This window comes from Molossus molossus, unplaced genomic scaffold, assembly GCF_014108415.1.
Source record: "Molossus molossus isolate mMolMol1 unplaced genomic scaffold, mMolMol1.p scaffold_m16_p_24, whole genome shotgun sequence".
NCBI lineage: Eukaryota > Metazoa > Chordata > Mammalia > Chiroptera > Molossidae > Molossus > Molossus molossus.
The window spans coordinates 8287212-8310878 of record NW_023425360.1 but is presented as its reverse complement, the minus strand read 5'-3'; the positions used below and the strand labels follow the sequence as shown (position 1 = coordinate 8310878).

General features: G+C 43.2%; 1 protein-coding gene across 3 annotated transcripts in view; it reads right to left on the bottom strand.

The window, feature by feature from the left end:
- The window catches only part of MCTP2 (multiple C2 and transmembrane domain containing 2), a 160775-nt gene that overhangs the window by 71045 nt on the left and 66063 nt on the right, over positions 1-23667 (bottom strand). For 2 of the 3 annotated variants that reach the window (XM_036277870.1, XM_036277872.1), the window contains 4 exons: positions 17602-17766; positions 15230-15360; positions 7940-8126; positions 4981-5074 (listed from right to left, as the gene is read on the bottom strand). In XM_036277870.1, the coding sequence (XP_036133763.1) occupies positions 4981-5074; positions 7940-8126; positions 15230-15360; positions 17602-17766 (577 nt within the window). Of the gene's footprint in view, positions 1-4980; positions 5075-7939; positions 8127-15229; positions 15361-17601; positions 17767-23667 lie in introns of those variants that run through there. The other variant, XM_036277873.1, reaches the window with a different exon arrangement.

The following is a 23667-nucleotide window of genomic DNA, read 5'->3' as shown; positions in this document are numbered from 1 at the left end:
CTGCTGGCCTACCATGAGGGTCACGAAACTCACACGAATTCCCTTAATAACCAGGAGGTAACACACATCAATAGATACTGGCAATGTTCAGGAGCCTACGTGAAGATTATATTTAAAAAATTTTAAAAAATAGAGAAGAAGACCAGATGCATGGGTAAGGGTCAGTATTAAACAGAAGATCCCACACCACTGACCAGAGTCCTGGGCACTTTACATGCCCAGCTACAGCTTTTTTATTTTTATTTTTTAATCTTTATTGATTTTAGAGAGAAAGGAAAGAAGAAGGAGAGAGAGAGAAACATTGATGAGAGAGAACGTCGATGGGCCGCCTCCTGCATGCCCCCCACTGGGGATCAGGCGGCATGTGCCCTGACCGGGAATCGAACTGGCGACCTCCTGGTGCCTGGGTCGACGCTCAACCACTGAGCCACACCGGCCGGGCCACAGCTTTGAAGTCCATGCTACTTTCTCAGTGGCCAGTAGGCAGTAATCAAGACATAGGAGATAAATGAATGAGTTCGCGTTGTCAGTTACTAGCAATGAAAATGGTCCCTCTCTAAAATCTGCAGAAAATGAAGTGATTAAAATAACGTTAAACCGCTCTCAGAATCATTGCAAACACTGCAATATCTGACTTGAGAAATCACTAGAAAGCAAGGAATACTTAGGAAGACGTAGGCGCAAGACTCTCAGTTTGGATCTCACACCAGGAAATGTCTGGTGAGCTCCCCGGGAAGCAGACCCCCAGGCTCTCTGAGTGGGGCCGCCTCCGATACAAAGTCTCCGCTTCTGCTTCTGCCTCATTTGGTGTAGCTGTGAAGACCACGGAGGCTGCATCGGACGCCTTCTGCCTAGAAAAGTAAAGTACCTGTGCCCGAACCGCCAGGACTCAGAAAGGGAGGGTTTGCTGTTTAGCTTCCGTGAATGAAAGTGAACTCTGACCTCTCCTCCACAACATACAAAGGGAGTCGCCCCAAACCCAGGAGGGGTTTCAGATGTTAGTCCAAATCCAAACAACACAAAAATGAGCCCTGGGCGGGTGGCACAGTAGGTTAGAGAGTCGTCCCGGTACGCCAAGGTTGTGGGTTCGATCCCTGGTCGGGGCACATTTAAGAATCGACCAATGACGGCATCAATAAATGGAACAACAAATCAATGTCTCTGTCCTTCTCTCTTACATCAATGAGCTAAAAAAAAAAAAACACACGTAACAATTCATCTGCAACTGTAAAGTTCTTGGTTACATAAAGACTGCTTTAGTCTGGGAATGATGTGCAGGCACAGGGCAGGGGCCGCAGGGGAGGAGCCTGCCAGGGTTGAAGAACATGCTGTCCCTTTGACGACTGTGACATTGACGGAGGCACGTGCTCCGGGCTGCCTGCTCAGGTAGACGAGGCTGCACGCCCCAGCCCAAGCTTGAACAGCTACCTCACCGTGTGGCACGCTGTTAGCAGGTGTCAGCGCTGCGGCTCCAGAGACACCAAGGTGACATTCCATCAGCTCTTGCCCTGGGGAGCCTGGCTGTCACTTTCCGTGAGAGCCCGGGGTGACAGTGCAGGACAGAGCCGGCGGCCCGTCCCGCGCAGCGGCGGGACTGTGGCCCTGTCTCTGGAGCGTGCTCAGCTGTCCCAGCTAATGAGAAACAGATTTCCTTCCAGAAACGGGGAACACACTGCACCAACTCTCTGAAGGGAACCCCGTCAAAGCTCATTAAAATGCTGCATTTATTAATATCACCGAATAAACAGGCAGAGAGGAGGAAGAAGAAAGAAGGGCGTTGGGGCATGTACAGAGTCATTTATAAACACTTTATGGATTGGTTTTTTTTCCCCCAGAAAAGATTCCAAATGTACGGGGCCTTTCAATAAAAATAAATATTTTTACTTTGATAGAAATGATTTCCCATAATAAGTGAAATGCCCAAATGTCCCCCAATGGTACCGAGCAAACACCACCAGGCAAATGGGCGTATGCACACTTGGGTCTGTGTTTTCGCCTTCACTCCAGGTGAAACATCTCGGTGACCTCCCCCGCATGCAGGGGCCGTCACCCTGACAGTCGCGTCACCGGTGTGCAGTTTCACGGTGTCTTAGCACCTTGCGCTCAATCGCCTTTCTATCTCCGGCACCGCGTTAACGTTCATTTACATTCCTTGAGCGGCAAGTCGAGGTTTCTCATTTAAATAATTTTACCTTTACACGAGTTATAGAAGTTGAATGACAAGTCATAAACGTGGTTTAGAGGTCATATCATTCATCTGACAAATATTTATTAAGCACGCCCTCGAGTCTGGCAGTGAACCAGGTCCCGATGCACACGGACCACCAGGTCATTACCTTTATGAAACTCTCAGAACAGTCTCTGCTTTTTAGCAAATGTCACCTTTTCCATGAAAACGCCCCTCTTGCTCCCCGCCAGCTGACTGACCACTCCCCCCTGGGACCTTTGACTGTGCATGTCCCTGATGTCTCTTACAGTCCGCATCTGTGCGTTTCTGTCCCACAGTTGGCCCTGGATTCCACTGAAGGGGCCCGATGCAGGCACACCCGGCGTGTGCACCCCCTTCCCTCCCGGGTGTGCAGAGCGCCCTGCCAGAGCCGGAGCACAGCAGGGACACGCCTGGCCCCTGGCGATGGACATGGCTGGAGGGAGCCCTGCTCCTTCTACTGTGCAGCGCTGTGTGGAGGTTCTCAGTGAATCCTCTCGAGGTGAGGCGTGTTGGTGCAGAAAGGGAAACCAAAATGCAAGGACATTTAATTTGGTTGGTTGGAAAAGAATTCATAGTGGAGGTAAACTTTAAGCAACGTTTAGGAGGGGGCTGATTTGGCTAGCAGAAACGGGTAGATCCTTTTTAATGAGACAGGAACAGATCAGTGCCCTAAATTTATTAACTAGATTGAGATAGATAGATAGATAGATAGATAGATAGATAGATAGATAGATAGATAAATAGAAAAATAGATAGACTTGAGATAATATTTCCTGAGACATCTACAATCATAGGTTTAAAAAGTGCTATAGGTACATACTTAGATGAAAATAAAAATAATTTTCTCTGGAAAACTGGAAGATACTTTTAAATGCGCCCTAGTGATGGCGAAACTAGTAATTCCTAAGGAGCCGTGTGCAATGTTTGCAATTAAGTGTTTTCATAAACTGTAACTTGTAAAAGAAAAAACGTTTCAATAAATATGATGCTAAAACATTTGCAAAAAAAAAGTAACGAATGTTAGAAGTAATCATGTGTGTTTCATCTACAACCTGGTAAGTTATATATTCATATTCACAAAATAACCTTTTTGATTTCTCCCTGGGATTTCCCCAAGCTCAGATCACCTTACTTGGGGGGCTTATAGAGTAGTAACTTCCACTGTTTCATTTTCTGAGGGAGACAGAGAACTTTTTCCTTAAACAATTTAACATTTTCCATAATTTTTGTAATATAAAGAGCTTAACATTAAAATTCTCTTTTCCAAAGTTTGAGCTTCTTCAAACTCAGCCTCAGAAGTTCAGAGGTTACACAGATTCAGTGTAACTATCTCTGTTGGGACGAGGACAGAAGCTCACGTTCTAAAAATATGAGATTAAAAAATGCCATGTCAATAGAACCATGTTGCATAATATTCTTTGTCTTCATCAATTTACTTGGTAAACAACATCTGTCATGTAGGCGTCTAAATTGTTAGTCAGTGCCGGGGGGTGGGGGGGTAATTTGGCAGCGAGTGAGCGTCACCCTCCAATCAGTCACTGGGTTATTCTCCTCACAGTCAAGCATCATTCAGCACAAGGCATGTCTGCTGCAGCCAATGCCTGCAAGTTCAAGTTAGTGAAGTACCAGGAGTAACTCTGGGTGACACAGGGTCCACTGTGAAGGCTACGTCTGAAAGGGGTTTTGCTGGCAGTAACAGGAACCGAAGTCTTGGCCATAGGACCACTCTGCAGTCGACATTCTTTTTTTATCCTCACCCGAGGACACTTTTTGACATTTTGCTCAGATAGAGTGGGAGGGAGAGAGAGAGAGAGAGAGAGAAACATCGACGCGAAAGGGACACATCGAGTGGTCGCCACCCACACGACCCAATCAGGGCCAGGGACAAACTGCAACCAAGGCATGCGCCCTCAGTGGGAACCGAACCCTGGTCTCTCCAGACTACAGGCCAACGCTCCAACCACTGAGCCAAACCAGCCAGGGCAAGAATTTTTTTTTTTAATGCAATACCTGACTATTTAGTCAGGGGCACTGACCTCTTTTTCCTTACACTGTCAAATTTAAAAAATAACAACAGCCATGCCCTGGCCAGTTTGGCTCAGCGGTTAGAGCGTTGGCCTGCAGTCTGGAGAGACCCTGGTTTGGTTCCCGCTAAGGGCATGTACCTCGGTTGCAGTTTGTCCCCAGCCCTGGTTGGTCGTGCGGGTGGCAGCCACTCGATGTGTCCCTTTCACATCGATGTTTCTCTCTCTCTCTCCCTCCCACTCTATCTGTACAAAAAATAGAAAAAAATAATAATAATAACAACAGCCAACATAACAATAGCCGTCTGGTGTGAATGCCCTAGCTTGTACCATAAATACGTAGGTCATATATAGTGTTGCATCTCACTGGTCACGTCGCATAAGGTTGCATGTAATTGGTGAATTCTTGGTACCAGAAATCCTCGTATACAACTATAAGCACCCGATTTTTTAAAACATCACTTTGGAGCAAAAATGTAGGTAATTTTTTATTTATTTTTTTGCAAATTGATCAAAATTATATCAATTTTTTTATCAGATTAGCAAAAAATACATTTTTTGGTGTGCTGCGGAATTCTGGTGATTGTTTTGTGTGCGCCATGAGCTGAAAAGGGTGAACATCGCTGCTCTGTTTGGAAGAACACGATTGTTAGGTCCATGCTTCTACTTATGAAAACATTTGGCTTTGCCACACGATGACTTCAACAAGAGAGATACATGATACAAATGAAGGAACATGTTGCGTACCTGAGAAATCTGCAGCCAGGAGGTCTACTGCTTTTAAAACCTTCACTTGTAAGAGGCCGATGTCCTTCATGTCCTTCAGGGAATTCTGTAAGCACTGAGAAAAAGAGGTGGATCCCACGTGAACACAGTTCCTAATACCACTTAATGACATGAAGTCCTACAGGAAGAGTTCTGGGCCTTTCTCGCGTGATGCTTAGAAACACTGTGAAGTGCATTGTGTCAGTCAATGGGGCAGTTATGAGCTGACAGCGACCAGATTAAAAGTGGGCGAGAATCAATTAACTACAGCTTCAAAATGAACAGACTACAAACGCATAGAGTCGGCTTTTTAAATCACCCAGAAAGGCACCATTATTCTGACCTAGTTTGTGCAAATTTTATGGATACTGGAGGACGAAACATGGCCCCTCCATTGATTCTTATTACCACTGGAAAGAGAGTAGGGATGGAGATGAACCATGAATTTTCCGGTCCACGCTATAGCTAGCTCATGGGATTGGAGACTGAGCATGAGCATGACCCTATATTCACATTTATGTTCATTTTTAGTTTGCAGGAGGCCAAAGCTTCCATACAGGGTGGGGCAAAAGTAGGTTTATAGTTGTGAGTACACAAAACACACTTTGTTCTTGTATTATTATTTATTGTATTACTATTTATTTATTGCTGTATTATTTTCTTTGGTTAATCCCCACCCGAGGATATTTCTTCATTGATTTTTAGAGAGAGTGGGAGGGAGGGAGAGAAAGAGCAACATCGATGTGAGAGAGACACATCAGTTAGTTGCTTCCCGTGTGACCCCAACTGGGGATCAAACCTGCAACCCAGGCATGTGCCCCTGACCGGGAATCAAACCTGAGACCCTTTGGTCTGCAGGCCAACGTTCTAACCGCTGAGCCACACCGGCCAGGGCTGTTGTATTATTTTCAATATAATTGTAGACCTATTTTGCCCCACCTTGTATATCTACTGATATACTAAATTAGTAAATGTATATTCAATATATATACTAATTCTTAAGTATGTATAGCAATATTCAGATGTCAATGTACATTGCGTCCTTCAAAAATTGTGTATACAAGATATAAGCAGATAAACTCTTTGGATGCTTTCAGAACACAAGCACTAAAAGGATGCCATTCTCGACCCTTTGGATAGTATTTCCACCATCATCAAATAACTAAAAACCTGTGATAAGCTGAACCCAGGGGCTTATGGGAGGACAGAAAAATCCTTGTCATTGAAGTATTTCAGGGCAGAAGAATAAAAGCTTCATAATAGTCAAGGTTTGCTTAACCTAATATGCGCCATTCCTAAGAGCTTTCAAACACCGTTTCTGCTCTGCATTTTCATCCTAAAAAATGACGAAGAACTAGTGTTTAAGCTTAAATGAAAACACTTTAAGTAAAATATTCCTCCATGTAGAGGTGGAAATGCCTTTGAAGAGTGTCTATTTTTACAACCTAAAAACCAAATCCAGGCATCGGAGACTTGAGTCTTGTAATACGCTTGCTCTCCCTCTAACATGCCGGCTAGCTCGCTAGCTCAAAAGAACTTGATATTTCTATCTTGATTCATCTTTTCAAATCTCTTTTTCAACTCGTACTCTGCAGACCCTGAGGCATTATTTAAAGCAGTCATTATGATCTTTCCTAGTGAGGCCTTACAAATACATGACACTCCTCATGAGTTGAGTAAATGTTGCAATTTATCCGTGGGAAAACGTGGAGGAAAAGTTTTCTTTTTTACCGTCAACTTTTCATTTGCTTAATTAAAGACATCAGAAAAAAATATATAAACAGTGGATTCTGTCGCAGTGTCTCTGGACTATGCCAACCTTGCACTGAGAATTTGTGGGAAGATGATGTGCGGCTACAGGTTCGGTTCTCCCGAAGATGAAGAATTTTTCAATTAATCAATACACCTGCTCAGTGAAGGGCTTGGGAGGCGCTGAAGTTTATGCTGAAAGTAATATTCCCATTAAATAGAGATTCGTCTTTGCTTCATTTTTATGCTACTTTCCTAAAGCATGTGTTTCGTGTGTGGCAACAAGCATATTGATTTACAAAGAAGAGGAGATAAAAATGGAATGCAAATAAAGACACCTAGAAAGCTGGAGTTAAAAAAATAAATGAAGAGGACAAAGCCATTTGATTTAAAAGTGCTGAGTGGACTTTTAAGCACATCGCAACTACTTAGACAAGTCTCCAATGCCAATATTATCCTGGGTGGGATAGAACAACAGTCTTCTGCGCCTGTCAAGGGCTTGGCTGGGCTTAATAAGACACAGCACTTTCTCACTTGGATGTAGAAGGTTCGGGAACATTGCAAACATGGACGGTTGCTGCAAAAAATAACGACTTGTGTGAACTTATATTAAAATTCCTTGCCCTGGCCGGTTTGGCTCAGCGGTTAGAGCGTCGGCCTGCAGTCCAGAGAGACCCAGGTTCAGTTCCCACTAAGGGCACGTACTTTGGTTGCAGTTTGTCCCCAGCCCTGGTTGTGTAGTGTGGGTGGCAGCCACTCGATGTGTCCCTTTCACTTCAATATTTCTCTCTCTCTCTTCCTCTCTCCCTCCCACTCTGTCTGAATTTAAAAAATGGAAAAATGTCCTTGGGTGAGGATAAAAAAATAAATAAAATAAAATTCTTAGTTCACATATGCAGACGTGCTCAACAACAGTTGCCTTCTTGAGGACCTCCACTTTCACCAAAAGGTTCCTAAAAGCTTCAAATTCAAAATACCTTTGTTGTCTTGCAAAACAGCGTGAAGATAAAACTCTCACCTGTGTCTCTACCTTCTCCCTAATGCATTAACCTCTAGGTCTGATGTCTTGTTTTATGAGACATACCATTCAACTTTGGACAAAGGTCTCTCTTTTTTACGCAGTTTCTTAGTTCATTGACTTTGGTGCAACGAAGAAGTGGGGGTGGGGGGTGCCATGAGGCAAAGCACTCACGTAGCGATGGGCAATCTGCTGTCTTTCGCTGGGGTCCGCCAAGGGGCACACACACAGATCAGACACGGAGACCCCCGAACACGGAGTAAGCGTGATCAGCATGAGGAGAGCCCCCACGCAGCTGTCCAGGGGCAGCTCCAAGCAGTTGGCTTGCTTGAGTGGGAGTGACGAGAGGTCCACTTTACATCTGCGGAAGCAGAAAGCAGAGAAAGCAAAGTGACGATCGCACGCCTACCTCGGAACCTCCACAGCACCTGTATTTATGTATCACTCCCGAACCGCACTCTAGCTGGGCGTGGGTTTCTCGGGCAGGGGTGCGTCTGGCTTGAATACTCACTCCCAGCCTAACACACTCTACAATGAAGGAGAAGAAGAGGTAAAGAATGAATGGCAAATGACAAAATCCAGCCAGATCCTTGCCAAATCAGGTCTGCACAGAGGCAATGAAGTCAAGAATTCAGGAGAGAGGAAAAGTTCCCAAGTTTAAGCGTCATGCTCTCTGTGGCTTCTCTACACTGTGTCTTTTTCCAGCAAAGAGAATAAAGGGGTCGGAAAAAATTACAAAAGACAAGAGAAATGTAAGCGGAAGAGGGTTAATGGAAAAACCATTTTCTTCCAGATTAATGCCAACTAGCAAGGTTGTATTTACAGAAACGTGTTAAGGTGTTCTCCTAATAGGCGGAGTTGCACAGTCTCCCCAGGTGGGTTTCTTTCTGGATAAATGGAGCGTGATGGAAAAGCTGTCCCCATCTGCTATAAATCACATGTTTTCCGCCTCTTAAGTCAATGATCTGGGGATGTTGAAAACCTCAAACACATTTAAATAGAGAAGCAAACATCAAAAAGGGGGGCTGAGGTGCTAAAGAGGTATTTGCTTTAACACTGAAGACTCTAGGTTTGCCTGGAACACACCTGCTTTGTTTATGAGTAAAGGGGGTGGGGAGGGGAGAGAGAGAGAGAGAGGGAGAGGAAGAGGGAGAGGGAGAAATTCTCACTTGCCCTCCAAAGTTATTAAATCAGATGAATATTTAATACTTTAGCCTGGCCAGTGTGACTCAGTGGATTGAGCATCGTCCCATAGACTGAGAGGTCCTGGTTCAATTCCCAGTCAGGGCACATGCCTATGTTGTGGGAGGCAGCCAATCAATGTATCTCACATCCATGTTTCTGTCTCTCTCTCTAAAACCAATAAAACCATATATATATATATTTTAAAGACTTGATAGAAGGATAGCAACCCTGCCTCTCCCCACAATGTGTGACAAGGATGGATTCTTACCCTAAATTTTCAGTGGACTTTGCATGTTTGCAGATACTTAAAAATTATAAACTCACCTAATATACTATAAAGTAATGACAATTTTTTTTTTTTATCCTCACCCGAGGACATTTTTCCATTTTTTGTTCAGGTAAAGTGGGAGGGAGAGAGAGGAACAGAGAGAGAGAGAAACATCGATGTGAAAGGGACACATCGAGTGGCTGCCACCCGCACGACCGACCAAGGCTGGGGACAAACTGCAACCAAGGTACACGCCCTTAGCAGGAACCGAACCCGGGTCCTCTGGACCGCAGGCCGACGCTCTAACCGCTGAGCCAAACCGGCCAGGGCTAAAGTAATGACAACTTTGAACCATGTGGATATGTAAAACAGTTCCAGTTTCATTAATTTGAAAGAAAGCTTGCAATCCCTTCCCAATTAAAAAGAAAAACATCAATAATACTGAAAGTCTATACCAGTTTTAATAGAGAATAAAAATATCTTAATACTGACATGTACATATAAAATTAAATATATGTGGGTGTTTATTTTCTAATTAACATGAGTAATTCCGGTTATGAGAAGAGGTGGCAATTAGCTTTTGCATCTAATAAATTCATCATGTATTTCTACAGAAGACACATTACAAAAGATATGTCTTTTAAAATAACCCTCTATGATTTGAATCAAAACTATTTTTTCTGGAGCTTATTTAAAGTTAAATCTTACTACTGTGAAAAGGGGGGTTAAAAATATTTTTATTTTATAAACAAGTAAGTAAGTGGAGAATTAATTTTGCTTGGAAAGAAAGTTCAAGTACTTTAACTACCATTTCTACAAAACTAAGAAGACACAAATTCATAACCAATGCAGCAAGCAGTGTTACGTCTGGCAGATATATTTTCCTTTACAGGTTTATATACATTTTAATTTAATAAAACTCTTTCTTATGGAAAAACAAATGATCCAAACTCAAGAATTTTCCCTAGTGGTCACTCTCATTAGTCCAAATTAGCAACAACTTATTTATAGCACATTCATTTTAATATCATTAATAATCACAATTTATTTTTGTCCTTCGAAGCTTACCACTTTATTATGGTGGTGGTTTTGTTATTTTTTTGAGCTACCAGAAGTTATTTAGAGACAAGAGCTGGGACAGCAACTAATCTGTGAGAGTCAAAATGATGTATAATTACGCAATAATAACAATTTTCTTAGATAATTCAAAATGGATGTGACATTAATCCTAAAATGTCATCTAAAAAGACTCTGAGCCATGTTAGCATATTTACAATAACTCTGCCAACTCTCTTGGTGATAGTTTAAAGCCACAACTTACTTGAACAGAGTGGTTTATTATGTTCAACAAATGCTAAATCACGGACCAGACAAAATGCAAAGCAAGTACTGAGTTTCTCCTTGGAAATTACACATTTCCATGAACCTACAGTTGTTTCCATCCAGTGGGAAACTTTTGCATCTATCTGGTTTTTAAAGATCATTCATATAATGAAGAAAGAAAACCTACAAAAATCAGCCCTGCCTCTTTTAGGTCAAAGAGCCCTATAAGTAACAGATTGGGAGTTTCAGCACAAACTAAATGGATTTGACAATCTCGGTTAACTAATGAGTGAATTCAGCCCAATACTTTAATTTCTTTGGGGCTTGAAAGAGCAAATTAAATTGATGAGTCAGCATCATGGTCATTGTAACTACTCAGCTCTCCCCTTGCAGCATGAAAGCAGTAATGAACAACGTCAACAAATGAACAACTGCTGTTTTCTAATAAAACTTTATTCACAAAACAGGCAGCCATCTGGATGTGTTCCGTGGGTTCCAATCTGCTGATGCCTGGCCTAGGAAAACGCTAATAATTTAGTTGTGGAAGTATTTTAAAAATTTACGAGGTTGGTTGCTGCAAGAAGAAAGACATTGATAACATTATCAGCAATCCTGACCTAAGAATAATTTTTTGTAAATAACTTTTAACTCACCATAGCCCAAGAAATCCTGGCCAACAATACGTTTGTCAATAAAAAATAAGAAGGCAATAAAACATATGAAATTGCTCTTCTACCTGGAAGATCCATGTGGAAAACACGGGCTCAGAGCATCTGTGTAAGAACGTGATTAATTAGCATTTGCAGATCAGCTCTGTTCCCGGGGCATCGGTGTGAGTTCACGCGCAAGGGGAGTGGCCATGTTTGGACAATCATTCGAAAGGTGCCACACGCTGGCCCCTACGTGAGCAGGAAAGTCTCATCCCAAAGGCAGATCTTAGAATATTTAGTCAATAATAGCTCCTCCCTGCTGACCAGCATTACATGACGGAAGAGAAAATCGCTGAGTCACCAGTGGGTGTGTCTGGAGAGGGTCTGGCATGGTTCATCTGCAGGAGACAGCCCGATGGCTTTGTGACCTCACTCCCACCCTCCTCTCCAGACTCCTTTAAGTCTCCACCACCCTTCTCATTCCTTTCAAGAGTCTTAGACTGCGTTGCCCCTCCTCTCTAGGCCTTTGCCCATGCTATCCCGTGTTTCTGGAAAGTTCCTCCTCCAATCTCCTTGTTGGGCTAACGACCTCTCATCTTACAGGTCTCAGCTTAGACCTCTTTTCTTCCAGAAAGTGCCCTCTTTCTACACCCCGAACCGCTGCCTGCTTAATTGTGTTGCCCCAAACTTCCTAGCACCTGAGGACAAGGGTCCACGCCCGAATCAGTTGCCATTGAACCCTCGGCGCTTTGCAAGTTGTCTGATACACGATGTGATACAGCATTGCTGATAATGTTATCACACGCTTACTCTGTATTTGTTGCGTAAGATGAACAGACAAATGAATTCCAGTGGCGTCACAAAATTCAAGGTCAAAATACCCAAATTATAAAGGCAGTGTTTTTTGTTAACTGACTAACTCTTTGGCAGTCTCTGTTTCCTCCCTACATAAGAAAGAAATGGATAGCCCGGCCATTGTGGCTCAGTGGATTGAGCATCGTCCCATGGACTGAGAGGTCCCGGTTCGATTCCTGGTCAGGGCACACGCCCGGGCTGCACCCTCAATCCCCAGTAGGGGGCGTGCAGGAGGCAGCTGATCCATGTCTCTTTCACACTGATGTTTCTCTCTCTCTCTTAAAAATCAATAAAAAACATATTAAAAAGAAAAGAATGGACATCCATATATTTACGAAGCACCTCCCCAATTGAAAAGCTCACGGTTCTATTCACCTGAAGAAAACAAGGCTAAATTACTTTTTTTCTTTCCCCCGCAACAGGCGTATTTTACAGCTCTGCTTCGGCCCCAGCAGGCAGCTAATGTGCTGATATAGCATTGTTTCTGACCTCCTGACCATGTCTTTCTCCATTAATCCCACAGCATTTTAATGTTTTAATTCAACACATAATTTCACCATATCAGTCAGCCCAACCTGCTCAGTTTCCCTGGCCATGATAGCTTTTAACCTCTTATTCATTACCATAATTCTATGTTTTATATTACAGACTGGTCAGCTTTTAACTTAAATGCAAGGGGCAGGAAAGAGCGCGCTAGTTTTAAAAGCTGTAAATCTCGGAGGTGAAGGGAGGGGGTGAACAGGAAGAAAGTGGTGGATGTGTCAGGCGTGGCTGGGCTGCAGTTTGTCCAGGGAAATAGTCCAGCCCTGATTCCCCACAGCATCAAAATCACGGATAAACTGGTAGAAATGTCAAGCCCCTCTCCAAGTCACCCTGTGGCACTGAGGGTCGAGGCTCTGTGGCAGCCCGGGCATGAGCATCCTCATTCCTACATTTTCCAAGCTAAATGATGTCTGGAAGATTCTCCAACTAGTTCATCTCTAGAGTCACCACAAAATGTAAAAATATACTTTCACGAAGTGATCGCTCATTTTGAAATGGTACCGATTTATAATGGGAGAGTCTATCATTCATATTCTTGCCATTTAAAAGTTGGAGCAGGTTAAATTCAGCTTTATTTCTTACTCCCCCCAAATTTCCTGGTATCTGGAACACGGACGGATTCTCGGATCAAAGACTGTGTTTTTGGGGGGAGGTGCCTATGAATAATCTGGAATTACGAGGCACCATGGTTTGAGGGGAAGCTGCCCGAGCACCTCATGTCACCTGCAATGACTCCCACTGGAGTTATCATGGCTCCGTGGAACCTGCAGATGCACAGAGCACAACAGGAGACTCAGGAGAGCCCAGAAGAGGCTGGGTGACAGGGACCACGTTTTAGCTGTCACCAAGCTAGCAACCCACCAATGCCAGTGTGACTTCTCGTTCCATAACCAACCAGGACGCTAGCGTTTTATCCACAACTACAGAACCTGGTGTTGTTCAGACCAATCTACACTGTTCAATCCTTCAGTCAACAATTGTCCTTCCCACTGTGTCCTTGGAGAACTCACTGCTCGCTGCTAGAAAACGTTGAAGATGTCTATACTGTTTCAGAAAAAAAAAAATGTGGAATGCTACTAGTTATGTTTCATGTACTTAAATTGCATTAACTTAGTTGCAATTGTTGTAACTGGAGTTGCCATACAGAAAAATCTCAGAGTCAATAGTAATAATAATATCTACAATTTCAGTGCTCAAAAAGCCCTAAGTAGCAAATAAACGTTGTCGCTGGTTGTCATGATGACCCTTCGATTGGCCAGCGGCCCCGCTACACAGATAGGAAACCAGATTCCACAGGCGAGTTGCTTGCTCAAGGTCACCTCGCTACAAACGGTGTCATAACCAGCAAGCCCACGATGTCCAACTCGAAGGCCGGTGTTCCTTCCTTCACGTCCAACTGCCTACAAGGGGAAACGTCACTGGCAAGAATTTCCTCAGGGAGACCATGGGAAACTTTCAATCACTAGCATCAAGGTGTTAGTCAAAAACCAAAGAAGACAGAGCAGCCTCAGGATTCGGTGCGACTCAGTCACGCTCAAAGCGACTCCTCAAGCGAAGAGGTTCCCAACATTTGAGAGATCAAATAACTGAGTCTTAGAACCACCACAACAAAGAAAATAAAATGAGGGAAAAAAATGAGTGAGACATGTGAAAAAGAAGAAGAATCCGGCAGGAACAGGCCTGTGGCATACATATGCTAGTACATCTCTCCTTTAGCTCTGAGACTCAGGATGTATTTTAGGGTGGGTCTCACCTCTCCTGAAAGTTCACTGCAGGGAAATGCTGAGTAACCAGCTCCCAAGAGATACTTTTGTTATCTCTTGTACTGTGGGAGCGGAAAAGGATACAAAATAAAATAAAATAAAATCCTTTAAAATCCACGAAGAAAAGGGTCAGGGTGACCACGAGGACAGGTATACATCTAAGTTACAATCAGGAAATAGCTCAAATAATAAATAAATACCCAAGGACAAAGCATGGCATGAACGGGACATCTTAAATTAGGGTTTGTGTCTGTGAAGAAACTTGACACTCATTGGGAAAAGCATTTCCTATTATGTGGAAAGATAAAACACATGGGGACAATGACATGTGAAGCTACTAAAATAACACACTTGGCCATTCATCAGTGGAGGTCCACATCCCCACCATTCAGATAAAACCTCGGGACACAGAGTTCCCTGCGTCTGCACGTTGGCACGGTGTATCCCTGCTCCATGGGCCAGCACAGTTTGTGATTCTCCCACTGATGGGTGTTGGCAGGGCACTGGTAGTCACAGCGGTGACAAGTGTCAGAGGGACTGAGATGTGCCCGAGGTGTCTCAGTTACCCCGTGTGGGTGGAGGAGGGAGAGATGAGGCCGGACTAGACGTCTGACCAACAATACTGTGAAAAGCTGGACCATTCTCCTGCATGAGCTGAGAGTGTGGCAGGACATACTTTCTTCTCTTTTAATCAAAACTAAATGGCATTACCAATTTTTTTTTTTTTTTAAACCTTCCCCAGGTTAGGGTCCAGCTTACTTCTGGCTCCTTGGGTTGGGGAGATGAAGTCTGACTCTAATCCCAGCAGACAAAGACCAGGCCCGTACAGAGAGCCCCACGCGGGACACCCACCCTTTGAGAAAGGAGAGGTACTCACGTGCCCAGACGCTCCTCGTGCTTTTTGCTGTCCTTTCCCCAGACTTCAATGTCCAAGATGCCCATCCTGTCAGAGAAGTAGTGAAAATCAAACTCTTCCCGCCACTGCGGATTTGCACTCTTACACAGTGTCTAGAAAACATGCGGTTACAACGTTTATTTTCTTCAAAATGCCATTCGTTGCGACAGCTCTACACATTTCATTTCATTTCTAACCTGCAGGAGGCGGGGAGGGGGTGCCTGTCTGTCCCTCGCAAAGTCAACCTCTCCTTTTTGTAAAAGGAAAGGGACTTCGACGTTTGGGGAATTGGCAAAACATCAGCCCACTTTTAACCAACCCCCAGGGGCAATCATTTATCCACCGAGTTAGAAAGAATACTGCTCCCCACAAGAAACCACAACTTTTATATACATATATACATGTAGATGACATATCTCCAAGGACGTTTTAGAGTTGTGCAGTCTTACAGAAAATATATTAATTGCTTAATCAAGTCCTTTTTATTGGCACATTCATTCAGCACTGGCTTAAGAACTATATAAATTAACAGTCTGGGGTCTTGATTAATATCTGTCAGAGATGGCTTGCCAGAGAAACCCGTAACTTGTCCATTGCTGCCTTGGACATTGGATTTAAATCCCAGTTTACGGATTCTAGTCCCTGGGGTGAGAGAGAGGAGAAACTTCCAGTGTGGCCGAATTAAAAAATGAGCCAACGTGGTTAGAGAACTCCACAAGTGTTTTGTGTTCTCTGAGGGGGTTTCCAAACTGCCCAAGCGCTCGATTTCCTGGCCGGGTGGGCATTTCTGTTTCACGTACACAGAGATTCAATTTGCGGCCGAAAAGGGAGCAGAAACGCTGGCCGCTGAGTACCAGACGCGACGGGCACAGCATCAACTATGAAATCTTAGTGCCAACTCTACCGCCCGGGAACACGGGCACGGGGCGGGCGGCAGCTGCAGCCAACATCACACAGCATCATTTAAGCTGTTTTTCACATTGGACTTAATATATCAGGTCACAGGATTTAGAAACCACGAAGGAAAAAAAAAAAAACCTATTAGACCACAAATTAAATGCAATATCCCCCAAGGGGGGATGGAACAGATATTGAACTAATTCTACACTTCACCTTAGTCCAGAGGGCTAAGTGTGCCTAGTGGTGAATAATTTTTCTATAAATCCTTAGCCCGACCCTGGCTGGCTAAAGGGATATTAGCCAGAGATGTGGTTACCCTGGATACACCCTCTGTGAGGGACGGCCTGAAACGGCCTGGTGAAAATAATTATCTGCATATTTCTGCCACAGTTCGCCCTCCGTTTTCCACATTTTTTACAAACGAGTCATCGTGAGCTTCCATTGTCTAGTCCTTGGGCTGGTGTAAATGACACCGAATATTTGATTTTGTGCTGAAAATCGTAAGCAGAGACAACCTCCTGCCTCCCTAAATCAGTTTCCAACTCGTCTGCCTCTGTTAATGTCTTCCACACGGGAAAACCCCAGCTGCAAACACCCTCGGCCCTATTTTCAAAATCTTCCACTGATGTTGGTTTTTTTTTTTGTTCTGTGGCTTTTGGCAAGTGGCTTCACTTTCAAGTACCCCAGTTCCCTCAATCCTTAAAACACAGAAAATATTCCTGTCTGACAGTTATGTAAAACTAATTAATTACCATGGTTTGGAGACGATGGTTTTTGAAATAGAAACCCACACTGAATTAGTAAGATTGAAAATTAAAAGGAATTTGGATCGACAGACTAAGATGACTGATTTTTGAAGACAGCTAAAAATGCCATTGTTTTTGTTCAAAACAAATCACTTTTAAAAGTTTAGATGGTTTTTTTTTTTTTTTTAATCATAGCAAAAAAAAAACAAAAAACCCAGCAGCACTTGAATCTATTTTTGGTGTAAATACTAACAAGCAAGAGAAAGAAAACTGTATATAATTTTGACAATATTTTTAGTTATCACAAATATTATAACTCAAATATAATACATATTACTATTTTATTTTTGTTTGTTAGATTTTGAAATCATTTAAGTTATCCTTTTCCCGGCATTCTATGAAACACAGTTTGCTTACTTCCAAAACAAAATACATTGTGCATTCAAATCTATTACTTAGTAAGTTTTCTGTAGCTCTAGTTACTGGAAAATAAACTATACTCAGCAATCGAATACCCCTATTAATTGACTGCAGTTATATAATTATTTTATTTTCTGGAATAATCCTTTCACAGTTAAGAGGGTTAAAAATAAATTATTTCTATTCTTGTGAAACGCAGAGTGGGAAAACATTTTTTTTTTTTTTTTTTTGCAAAATTTTTTTTTTAATTTTAAAGATATTCTTCTCCTTAAGGAATTGACAACTTACCTTACTTTTACACCTCTGGTCTCCCAGTTTTAACAGGACGAACATCTCTGTCATGTTCCCCACTGAGACATTCTTCCCTTCCAACAAAGTGATACTTAAAATCCCGTTCCAGAGTTGGTTCTTTTTCAAGGCCTCTGAGAGCCGTAGGTTTCGTATCAGAGAGGACTGAAATAAAAAATAAAGATGAAAGGTCAGCTTGCTGATCATGCTTGTGTAAGCCTTTGGTGATCACAGGCATTTCAGCATTCAATATTTGATTACAGAGAGCACTCCCTGCCTGAGAATGCTATTACTCTTCATTGGCTGTGGGGATCTGCGATCACATCATGGGACTCCCTTCTCCAGCACTAAACTTGTAGCAATATCGGGAAGATGAATACGAGCAACGCTTGGTTTTACACTGGCCTGTCCTCCCAGCCAGCTCTTGGGTAGGAATCCTTCACCTGGGCCCTTGGCTATTTTAATAATAGGAAGGGAAGGAAGGCATTCTGGGAAACAGACATATACGAACAAGGCATTGCTTTGCAGGGAAACAGAAGACCTCTGGGCATTCAGAAACAGTGGTTTGAATTTATCCTCCACACTGAATCTGTCCCCACTCCCCTTTATTCCTTGGGCTACTAAAATACTCGGGCCATGGAGAAATTCACAACTTAAAACAAAGTCTGTGATCAGCCAGCCAGATGAGCTTTGCAGATCAGGGGAAGGAGATGATGTATAAAGTACTGTGCACAGTGCCTGGGACCCAGTAGGGGCCAGTAACTAGCAACTTATATTTTTTTATTTTCTTAATTATGCTACTCACGCCCACTCACACGCACCTTGAACCGAATATAGAAAACGGCAAACATCACCCATTATCAAGAGGACACGCACACTTTATTTTTAATTTCCATGATGCAAATTTTTCAAACAAATGCAAAGGCAGAACAGTATAGGAGATCTCCACGAACTTAGTCACCAGATTCAAAACTTGGCCAGTCTTACTTAATCTACCCCTTCACTATTTTCTTCTGGCTGAAGTATTGGACAGCAACGTCCATGTTTGTTTTTTACATAAGCACCATGCCATGATCATACTCGACAAAAGTCATCCTAACTCCCTTAATATCATTAAACGCCCAGAACATGTTTACATCTCCCTGACGGTCTCCACACGTCTTTTTATGGTTAGTTTGTTCGAGTGAGGGTCCCAGCGCCATCCACACACTGCATTTGGTTGGCGGAGTTCATTTATGTTCTCCGTTCAATAAATGAAATGGCACGAGCATAGACCGCTTTATTTGAAGGAGAAATAAATGGACTGAAGAATGTAAATGGCGCCAAGTATCATAGTAAAGCAATGAATTTCTAACACTATATATTCTTGCTGTCATCTGCCCAATATATCTTCAAGATCGTTTAGACACCAATTTGCTCGGACACCGGTTAGTCACAATTTATCACAACAAATGGTGTGTCAGTGCCGTATTAATTATGTACCGGCTTACCTCATCCAACATACGTCACTCCGCCACTCGGAGCGAACGGTGCAAGGGTGTCACACCAACTATGCGGCTGATCATTTTATAACCTAGACATTGAAAGCAATCTATACTCCCCAACTTCATATCCACGCTACTTTTCTCCTAAAATGCGCGCACGCGCGCACACACACGGCTTTTGGAGGTGCCCAGACAAAGAAGAGAGGGCAGACAAGAAAAGAATTAATTTTAAAAAGAAGAAGAAGAAAAAAACCCTCTCCTCTGGAAAATATAAACATTCTTTTGCAACTTCTATTTGTCATCGGGTTGTGGATCGAATATACTCCATAATGAAAGTTTATAAAATGAAGTTCAGTCATTTTCTGTTTGTTAAGAACAACACACACCATTGCAATATATAGATAGACAGACCATATACATAAGTAGATATGTGTTTATCTATCTCTATGTGCACATTCAGATGTAGATACACAACATTTTATGGCATATTAAGCGCACAGGCTAAAAACTTCCACCTTTAAAAAGAAAATGAGATTTTGATTCACATTATCCTCCTGCAATTTCCTTTTTTGTTGTTTTTTTCTTCTTAGAGTTTGACTTGCCAACCAACAAGCTAATGCATGACCTGTCCCATAGCCATGCTTCAAAGCTCCGACAGACATATTCCTCCCTAAACACTGCAACTATTTCAAAATCCTTTTTATAAAGAAGGGAGTAATGTCCACAAGAGATCAAAGGGCATCCTACAGTCTGGCAATTGCTTAAGAAAAATGGCCGTGCTTCTATGAAATATGCCCTAAAATAATTCTGTGGCTTGGTATGTCCTAATTTCAAATTGGATGTTTATCTTGGAAGGGCTTCTATCTAACTTGTCCATAAAACAGCCCCACTTAGCTCTATGAGCTCTGTGAAAATGGGATCCAAAGCTGGTTATTAAGGGGGCCTAGAGATAGGTTCCATATGGCGGCCCAGCATGGGAGGGCAACGCTAGGGCCTCCGTCAGGCGCGGCTTGGCTGGAGCTCCTGATCTATCCATGGACACTCGCTGCATTACACCATAACATCTGGATTATTGCTTGCAATGTCCCTGGGAAATATCCACTTTCCATCAAAGCCTTTATCTATCTCAGTTGGACTTTGAACATTTTAGTATTTAACGCAGTCATGTTTGATGTGACAGACTTGCTCTTGGCTGTGCAAGATCCCCCCCCCGCCCCCCTCCAAAGGCAGGACAGGAGAAGAGACATATGTACGGCACAGTTCACAGACAGAAAGGAACATAAAACCTTTATTCTGCTTCTTTCACCCTAAATATTTCTGCAAAGCTCACTGGAAGGTTATGTCCAAATAAAGTTTCATCTGCTAGCAACATATTCCGGGATATGTGCATGGGCTTTTTTACCAAGTCCCTTAATTAATTTAACATTTCTCTTCCACCCGGGAGAGTTGGGATGAGGCTGGAGAGCAGAGTCTGGCTGGGGGCAGCGTCGGGCCATCCTGTGTGAGTTCCTACGCAGAGCCGGGCTCTCAAATTCTTCTGTGGTCTTCAAACACTCCCTTTCTCCCCACAATAAATCGACTCCTCCGCACTCACTCTGCTAGCTCAATAGCTCAGGTTTTCATGTCTGTTCCTGAGCCTGTAAGTGAAATTTGTCATCTTAATGCAGCTTGGAATGTGCAAGGAGAAAAGGAAATGACCGATCAAAGGAGAAGCCCACCCCACCTGAGCTGAAACAAACACCCGGACATGGAGCAAAGTTTCTGGGTCCTGACCCTAATTTCTCAGCAGACATAACGGATAAAATATAGTGCATTGGGGTTTTGTTATGTTTCTCCTTCCTCCCAAGGGATCAGAACCTTTTACTAGTTCTATGTTGATTCATTCATGGGCTCTGTCCCCCTCGGCCCTCGCCCCACCCACTCCTCAGAATTCTTCTAAACAGAGTGACTTCCATCTGCAACACACAGGTTATTATTATAGGGGGAAACAAGGTGTGATATTTAACTTAGAAATGTACTGACTTACATAAAAATGAAACAGCTTCGAAACCATTCATTTACTCTGGGTCATGAGAATTTCACAGACAAGGAAGGAATGAATGAAAGAAGGAAATGGGCTGGAAAGATGAGCTGAGGACCTCCTGCTCTCTAACAGGTAGAGAGTCCTCGGGACTTCGAAACGAGAATGGATCGTCCTTCCTGGGACACATACAATGGACCACAGCTCGACCCATATCATGGGGCAATTATTCCAAGTAATCCCTTGGATGTGACAAAACACACACAAAAAAATTTTATTTTCAAAGATAAAAATTAAAAAGAGGAACAGTGAGAAAATGTTTTCACAAGATTTTTCTAACAGGTGCCAAATACGCAATGGATACTTTTTATATAATCTCAGTTTTGGCACTAGAAAAATGTGTTCCTTGCCTGGCCGGTGAGGCTCAGTGGATTGAGCATCACCCCATGGACTGAGAGGTCCCAGTTTGATTCCAGGTCAGAGCACATGCCTGGGGTTGTGGGCTTGATCCCCAGTAGGGGGCGTGCAGGAGGCAGCCGACCCTGTTTCTCATATCGATGTTTCTCTCGCTCTCTTTCTCTCTCTCCCCCCCCCACTTCGTTTCTCTCTTAAAAAAATGAATAAAAACATATTTTTTTTAAAAAAAGAAATGTTTTCCAATGTTGCCAATGCATCTTATTTGGACTCTCACTCATGATTTGTTCTAAGTCACTGTAAGGAAGTAGGTGGTCAGCCCTGGCCGGTTTGGCTCCACAGTTAGAGCATCAGCCTGCAGACCCAAGGGTCTTGGGTTTGATTCCCAGTCAAGGGCATGAACCTAGGTTCCAGATTTGAACCCTGGCCCCGGTTGAGGTCATGAGAGAGGCAACCAATCTACGTGTCTCTCTCACATCGATGTTTCTCTCTCTCTCTCTCCCTCCCTCTCTCCCACTCTCTCTAAAAACCAATAGAAAAATATCCTCAGGTGACGATTAACCAAAGAAGGAAAGTAGGCAGTCAATGAAAATAAAATACATGAAAAAATTAACCGTGTAAACACAATGGTAGAAAAGCAAGATTGCAGCTAGGTAGGCACTCTTTAGAAAAGCTGAGGGGGAACTGTGGGTCTGTGAAAGGTTTCCCTGAAACATTTCTTTCAAGCGTTTTCAACATGTAAAACTACTGCTCAGTGTCAACAGCTTTTATAGTGTGACATGAGAAGATCCATACAGGCTCCCAGAAAACCTCCTACCCGCAGCTCCCTATATCATCGGAAGAGGATCCTGTAGGCATAAATTCCCCTGGAACTACACAAAGATCTTTGCGTAAGAATATAAAGAAAGCTTTTTAAATTTCCCACATGGACATGACATGGAAGACGAGATTTATATCCGCAGATAAAAACTATAGCCCAGTCCCAGGGGGATAGATAATCCGTGTGTACAAAGATATTAGCTATAAAAGTTTTATATTCTGTTTAATATTTTTTTAATTATGAGGGAATATCATCGCTCAATTGTCACACTTAAAAATAAAAATTAGATTAAGAGAAGATTTAAAACATTGATAAAGACTATAAATACTCCATGACTCTCAGGGTTTGGAACCGAGGAAATGCTTCTAATGCATTTAAAATCTAAAGAAAAAGAAAAGAAAATTAGATTTTCTTTTTTTGTGCTGATCTCGAGCAAGCTCATATGCGATCATGTTCTTCATCTAGTATCTCTCGATTCACGTGGGTCATTCTGTGGGCCTCCACCTCTGTGTTGCGTATTCCTAGGTCTCACTTCACTCACAGGCTGGCCCTGGCCGGGTAGGTCAGTTGATTACAGCGATGTCCTGATACACCAAGGTCGTGGGTTCGATCCCCAGTCAGGGCCCATACAAGAAGCAACCAATAAATGCATAAATAAGTGGGACAACAAATCAATGTTTCTTTGTCTTCTCTTTCTGTCTCTGTTTCTCCCTCTCTCTCCCACCCTCCCTTTCTCTCTCTAAAATATAAATAAACAAAAATTAAAAATATATAGTTCAGTGCTGGGACTGAAGCTAGTGAGGGCCTGGGGACAAAACATTTAAGGAACGGCTCACTCGTGGGCCTCTGCAAGGGCGGGGGGCTGGCACCTAAGTCCAATTGCCTTCTTCTGCTTTGCACCCTGGGCATCTCTTTGCCTTGCCCCAATGCCAGCCCTACCTATGATTTCGAAACGTAGCCACTGGCCTACAAGGCCTGCCCTCCCACACCTCTAGCTTTGCCCCCTACTCTGCCCAGCAGCCAGGGGTCCTCACACTTGACCATGCTTTGGACTCACCTGGGGGGCTCGCTGAGAGATTGCTGGCTTCCATCCCTGCAGTTTCTACCTCAAGAGGTCTGAAATCGGAGCCAAGAATTTGCATTTATAACCATTTCCGGGTGATGCGGATGGGGTTGGTGGAGGGGTTCCACATTGAGAACCCAGCTCTCTGGAGCCCAAAGATAAAGAGTTCAGGGTTCGAGCCGTGGCCCTCATTCTCCTACATTGCTGTATCTCAGCTCACTCCCCCTCCTCCTCATTCAGTAAGATTCATTCCCGGCCTCTCTCT